The 7,363-nt window shown below is 41.0% G+C and overlaps 1 protein-coding gene across 3 annotated transcripts in view; it reads right to left on the bottom strand.

Moving 5' to 3' along the window:
• Positions 1 to 6,477: 6,477 nt before the first annotated feature.
• MTX3 (metaxin 3) overlaps positions 6,478 to 7,363 on the bottom strand; it is a 67,220-nt gene continuing 66,334 nt past the window's right edge. For 2 of the 3 annotated variants that reach the window (XM_063963481.1, XM_063963484.1), the window contains exon 9: positions 6,478 to 7,130. In XM_063963481.1, the coding sequence (XP_063819551.1) occupies positions 7,020 to 7,130 (111 nt within the window). In that variant the 3' untranslated portion in view covers positions 6,478 to 7,019. The remainder of the gene's footprint in view (positions 7,131 to 7,363) is intronic. The other variant, XM_063963490.1, reaches the window with a different exon arrangement.

Genomic DNA, 7,363 nt, shown 5'->3' with positions numbered 1-7,363 from the left:
CCGCCGCTATTCAAACTAAAGTACTGGATTAGTGGAGCATTAGCCACCTAGTGGTGGAGATGTGTATTGCATGCGGAGTATCTAGTTGCGCCTCAACGCGCCTGTCCGTGATTAAACTCAGCAACCTAAGCTATCGCCTAGGCGTGACTAAACCTCCGTCTAGGCATAGAAACAGTCAAGATAAATGAGGACCCATCTGTACATACTTGACAAAATAGAAATTGAACCAGCAAAACACCACAACACACTAGCAACACCAGCATTTTCAACATAATCATTTATTCAAAAACAATAAAATTAAACAAATGAATTCACCAAAATACAAGTTGATTATGAACTTCCTTGCAATTAAACAAAATGTTATATATGCAATTTTTATTTTGTTTTAAAAGATACATTCTTGAATTCTGAATATGAGACTACAGTAGGACGGTACATTTATATGGAACAATAAATGGTACATGACATGCATACAGACATTATGTTTTTAATAAACTGATCAATGATAAATAACGGACATACAGTACCAACCTAGCCCTGCTTCTCTGTGCAGCAATACAACGGACAGCTACAGAAAAGGTAGCAACAGAGGCCACCTGCTTACAGGATACGGGGCATATTCATCATTATCCAATTTGCCACGAGTTGCGATGATGGATACTCATCTATCTGAGCAATTCAGTATTGCTCTGATGCCGTGACAGCTGCTCCGAAATAGCAGCTTTTCCGTGATCCATAACACTGCCACTGACAAGCTGGCCGACTGCGTACGTGTCACCTGAATTCATGCATGGCGCGCTGTGCGGAAGGATCCAATCATACTTCGCAATCCCGAACCTCCTTTCCACAGGAAGGAGCGAGGCTATGGGAACCAACTAAAGTTTTCGGAGTTTGCAGAATACTAGACCCCATCAGGTCCCTAATAATAAATGGGCCCGTTATTAAGAACATGTGTTACAGGCCCATAACCTGGACATTTTTTTGCATGTATATGCAGACAGAAAAAGTATCCTGATTTTTCTCCATGGAGGCTACACCAACATAGGTTCAACTCTACACTGGCCTCTGTATACAGTAACTAAAGCCTCTGGACTTATTTGACAAATGTACCCAATGTTAAAGCACAAAGGGCCTAATTCAGAGTTGATCGCAGCAGCAAATTTGTTAGCAGATGGGCAAAACCTAATCTAACTCTCTCTGCACGTTATATCTGCCCCTCCTGCAGTGCACATGGTTTTGCCAATCTGCTAACAAATTTGCTGCTGCGATCAAGTCTGAATTAGGTCCCAGGATGGCTCTCCCACGCCAAAATAGTGTATTCTGTAAGTTGCCAGCTACTGTTTGCATGACTACACCAGAATATAGGTTATAAGGAATGCCTACTGGTCAGTCTGTCCTCTTTTACGCATTGCAGAAAAAAAACTAGAATAAAATTAAAACCCCTATCTATGGGATACATCACAGGTAAGGCAGGTCCTCTCTCTCCCTCAGGATACAAAGCTGAGTATGTATGTATATATAGGTCTCTGAGTGACATCTATGGCCCTCATTCCGAGTTGTTCGCTCGCAAGGCGATTATAGCAGAGTTACACACGCTAAGCCGCCGCCTACTGGGAGTGAATCTAAACATCTTAAATGTGCGACCGATGTATTCGCAATATTGCGATCAAAACCGAGTTAGCAGTTTCTGAGTAACTCCAGACTTACTCTGCCTGTGCGATCAATTCAGTGCTTTTCGGTCCCGGCTGACGTCATAAACACACCCAGCGTTCGCCCAAGCACTCCCACCGTTTCTCCAGACACGCCTGCGTTTTTTCCGGAAACGGTAGCGTTTCCAGCCACACGCCCCTAAAACGCCGTACATCCGCCCAGTAACACCCATTTCCTGTCAATCACAATGCGTTCTCCGGAGCGACGAAAAAGCCGTGAGTAAAATTACTTTCTTCTTAGTAAAGTTACTTGACGCATGCGCAGTGCGAACATTACGCATGCGCACTAAGAGAATTCTCACTGCGATGCGATGAAAAATACCGAGCGAACAACTCGGAATGAGGGCCTATATACACAGATAAATGTAGAGTAGTGCATGGATGGTGACTCACAGGTTCTCAAACTCGGTCCTCAGGACCCCACACAGTTCACGTTTTCCAGGTCAGGTCACCTGTGGATTTTTAAAATGTGACAGTTGGTGATACACAGGGCATCTGCCAGGTGAGCTGGAAAACATGAACTGTGTGGGGTCCTGAGGACCAAGTTTAAGAACCATTAGGGGCAGATGTACTATGCCTTGGAGAGAGAGGGATATAGTACCAACCAACCCGCTACTGAAATTTTTCAAACACAACATGTAATATGGCAGTTAGGAGCCAACTGGATGGTACTTTATCTCTCTCCACTATAACCAATGCTTAGTAAATCTGCCACTATGAAATATAATTATACCAGCGTCCGTACTTCGAGGATAGGGAAGATGCCCTTACGGCCACTGTATGTGTTATATGTTAGTTTGGGAAATATAAACATGTTAAAGCTGCCATTTAACCTTTATCATTATTTAATCAACACAGCACTAACATATTGCGCAGTGTTTTTCAGAGAATGTTTTCCTGAACATCCACACCAGTGAATACCATGCTAAGCATGAAAATAAAGTGACTTAGTAAACTTTATAACTTAGGACAAGAGCGTGGTTTATCTTGCATTGAAGTCAGTGCTAAATATTTTGGTAACCCTTTCAATCTCCTTACACTGGATGGAAGTACATGTGGAAAGTGCAACAGTGAGCTTTTAGAACCACATAAAGCCCCCACTTACTATAATTATGGGGCTTTTTCAAGACGTTTACGTATTTATGTAGCTTATTTAGACTTGACAACCTTTGTGATGTTCTATGCACTAGATTACTAGTAGTTATCTGGATGTACTATTGTATTCTCACAATAACATCTTTGGAACAAGAGAAACAGCAAAGCTATGAGGTTACAATAAACGTGTGGGGGGACATTAATATGCAACAAAATATAAATACTTAAGACATGACCAAGGAACAACAAACTTTTTAAGGCCACTTATCCACTGTTTTTATTTTTTTCTCCCCACTAATAGTATACGGGAATGGAACCCAATTATTTGGAATGATGGCCATACCCATAAACGTCTGTGATTGTGAGCGCTGCAATACGTTTTTTCCACAAGGCTGCAATGGAACGCCCTGGGGTCAATGGACAGCCCCCACTGACCGCTTCAACCACAATTGCAAGCACTCCATAACCGCCACATATCAGACACAATTCTACATACGTGTCTGCTCTTTAATCACACAGTGGATAAGAGACCCAACAATTATTTCAGCATATATAAATATTACAATACTAAAAACATGTTTACAAGATTAGAATGTCTTATTTCCAGCTCCCTATATTGTACTAAAATGTTAGACATTTAGCAGCTAGCATATCAATATAATATACTTCTGGATCAAACTAAATTATACTTGGAATAAACTACTGCAAAGATAAAACCTATGTTTTTAAAGAATAGTATAAGAAACATTCAGGCATTGTGTATTACGTATCAAAATGTGTATCAAACTGTATCTATAGAAAATAATCTGCTAGCTCTACAAGGAATGTCATAAAAATCTATTTTATGAAAAAGGGACAATCGTGCCGGTATCCGGTCTTTAGGTCGACAACACTTACTGTAGGTCGACACTCATTAGGTTGACAACTATTGGTTGACATGCATTAGCTCAACATGGTCAATAGGTCAACATGGCAAAGGTCGACACATGAAAAGGTCGACATGAGTTTTTCATATTTTATTTCATTTTTTAAACTTTTTCATACTTTACGATCCACGTGGACTACGACTGGGAATAGTAACCTGTGACGAGCGCAGCGGTAGCAGAGCGAGGCACTTTGCCTGAAGAATGGTGAGTGAAGCAAGCCATGCGAGGAGATACGGCGCACTAATAGGGGTTCCCGGTCACTTTACGAAGAAAACGACACAATGTTTTTAAAAAAATCAAGTCGACCTTTTTCCATGTTGACCTAATGACCGTGTCGACCAATAGCGGTCGACCTAATGACTGTCGACCCAACGATCCACATCCATCATGCCACAAACGTCTGTGGACTGCTATTTTCTTCTCTTCACCTTAGTTCTCAATTAGTAATGTGTGTACATACATTAACATACAGATAACACCCCCAGCTAATGGGTGCCCCTCATAGAGAGTGCCCCATGCCAACCCCTTTCAGTGGTAACCCCAAATGGCACAACCTCTGTCTCCTTAATAGTCTTAGTCCCACAATCCAAGAGAAAGCAGTATGCTGCCATGACTGAAGAATTATCTGTAACAAGTATTGGTCTTGCAAGGCGGAGTGAGGGAAGAGTTTAGGAAGATTCTCTTTGGGAATGGATAGGAGATGTACCAAGCTCACACTGCTGTAGGGCTCACTTCATCCAGTCCAATGTAACAAACACTTGTTCCTGGCTTCATATAATAAGGGAAGCCCTATGGGAGGAGGTAGTGGCTACATTAAGTGGAAGCCACATTACTATTTAACCTTATATTATTACGATTTATGCAGTGTGCCACTTCCAGGAGATCATTACATGCCATTTATAGATCGCTTCAGAAAGACATCAGTGCTAGAGACAAATATTATCATGGGTATTCTTTTTACACAATTAATTAGTAGCTTATACAATTACATTTGTGCTCATAAGTTTACATACCCTAGCAGAATTTGTGATTTTCTGGCCATTTGTCAGAGAATATGAATGATAACTCACAATCTTTTCTTTCACTCATGGTTAGTGGTTGGGTGATGCCATTTATTGTCAAACAACTGTGTTTACTCTTTTTAAATCATAATGACGACAGAAACTACACAAATGACCCTGATCAAAAGTTTACATACCCTGGAGATTTTGGCCTGATAACATGCACACAAGTTGACACAAACGGGCTTGAATGGCTACTAAAGGTAACCATCCTCACCTGTGATGTTTGCTTGTAATCAGTGTGTGTGTGTGTGTGTATCAAAGGTCAGTGAGTTTCTGGACTCCTGAAAGACCCTTGCATCTTTCATCTAGTGCTGCACTGACGTGTCTGGATTCTGAGTCATGGGGAAAGCAAAAGAATTGTCAAAGGATCTGCGGGAAAAGGTAACTGAACTGTATAAAACAGAAAAGGGATATAAAAAGATATCCAAGCAACTGAGAATGCCAATCAGCAGTGTTCAAACTCTACTTATGAAGTGGAAAATGAGGGATTCTGTGGAAACCAAATCACGGTCAGGTAGATCAACAAAAATTTCAGCCATAACTGCCAGGAAAATTGTTCGGGATGCAAAGAAAAATCCACAAATAACTTCAGCTGAAATACAAGACTCTCTGAAAAAAAGTGGTGTTGTTGTTTCAAGATGCACAATAAGGAGGCATTTGAAGAAAAATGGGCTGCATGGCTGAGTTGCCAGAAGAAAGCCATTACTACTCAAATGCCACAAAGCATCCCGCTTACAATACTCCAAACAGCACAGAGACAAGCCTCAAAACTTCTGGAACAAAGTCATTTGGAGTGATGAGACCAAAATTTAACTTTTTGGCCACAACCATAAACGTTACATTTGGAGAGGAGTCAACAAGGCCTATGATGAAAGGTACACCATTCCTACTGTGAAACACGGAGGTGGATCGCTGATGTTTTGGGGATGTGTGAGCTACAAAGGCACTGGAAACTTGGTCAAAATTGATGGCAAGATGAATGCAGCATGTTATCAGAAAATACTGGAGGAAAATTTGCACTCATCAGCCCGGAAGCTGCGCATGGGAAGTACTTGGACGTGCCAACATGACAATGACCCAAAACACAAGGCCAAGTCGACCAGTCATTGGCTACAGCAGAATAAAGTGAAGGTTCTAGAGTGGCCATCTCAGTCTCCTGACCTCAATATCATTGAGCCACTCTGGGGAGATCTCAAACGTGCAGTTCATGCAAGACAGCCCAAGAATTTACAGGAACTGGAGGCTTTTTGCCAAGAAGAATGGGCAGCTTTACCATCTGAGAAAAGAAAGAGCCTCATCCACAACTACCACAAAAGACTTCAAGCTGTCATTGATGTTAAAGGGGGCAATACACAGTATTAAGAACTGGGGTATGTAAACTTTTGATCAGGGTCATTTGGGTAGGTTCTGTTGTCATTATGATTTAAAAAGAGTAAACACAGCTGTTTGACAATAAATGGCTTCACCCAACCACTAACCATGAGTGAAAGAAAACTTTGTGAGTTATCATTCATATTCTCTGACAAATGGCCAGAAAATCAAATTCTGCCAGGGTATGTAAACTTATGAGCACAACTGTATACTGTATGAAGAAAAAGCACAGAGCCTTTATTTACTTATTGTCTAAATGCTTTAGACATAAATTACCCTAACTGCTCAGATGTTAATCAATAAATGGAGATGTTTAACTAAAACCTTTATTAAATAATATATCTGTGTACATTTCTCTTTAAGTTATACGTGTAGGTCTTATTTGTTCCAAAAAAATATTGTGGAAATGATGAGTCCGTGCAAATTTATCATCTAAACGTAAATCACAACTTTTTTTTTTTTTTACTTTATACAGTTCTAGAATGCTGAAGCCAGGATTACAGAACCACTGACTCCCCAGCCCTTTGTAGTACGAGACGTTCCTACTTATCCCAATAGCTGGGAAGCCACAGATCATTACTTAAAACCATTACTCTTTAATAATAAACGCCACCATTTGTAAAGTCCTTTTTTTTTTTACAGGTAATTCTGTATAATAGCCTAGCGCTTTATAGTACAGGGAAGGTTTAATGATCAGGGTGCATTATTGCACTTCACTCATGATCCCATATAAATGTTTGCAAAGTACACGATTTAAGAACAGGTGTCCCCCTTACCACAAGCAGCCATAAGGCAGAACAGACAACACTTCCTGGCTACAATTGTTTAGCAGCGCATGCCAGTCACACGCATAGTCACGGTGTGAGGAGCTGGGGAGACTTTCTGGCGTCAACCGAAGCTGTAGGCTGTAGTGTTGTTAAGGTCTGGGGGCGGTTCTGTGGGCTTCTCCGGAGATTGTCATCCATCTACAGTAACATAACTTAAAATCAGCCAAGGCTCAGATTCAAACAGAGAGCAGAAAAACAGACTCAAGGACTGCATTCATTATAGATATACACTGATGGTGAATTACATATGGAATTAAGAGCCTGATTCAGAGATAGTTGTAGATTCTGTAGCAGCTGCAGTCCTGCCGGAATTTGTATTGAAGCGCCCACTGCCGGTGTCTCAGATCTGCCACTTATGTATGAAGACGCAA

This window comes from Pseudophryne corroboree, chromosome 1, assembly GCF_028390025.1.
Source record: "Pseudophryne corroboree isolate aPseCor3 chromosome 1, aPseCor3.hap2, whole genome shotgun sequence".
NCBI classification, from domain to species: domain Eukaryota; kingdom Metazoa; phylum Chordata; class Amphibia; order Anura; family Myobatrachidae; genus Pseudophryne; species Pseudophryne corroboree.
This window is presented reverse-complemented; position numbering and strand designations above follow the sequence as displayed.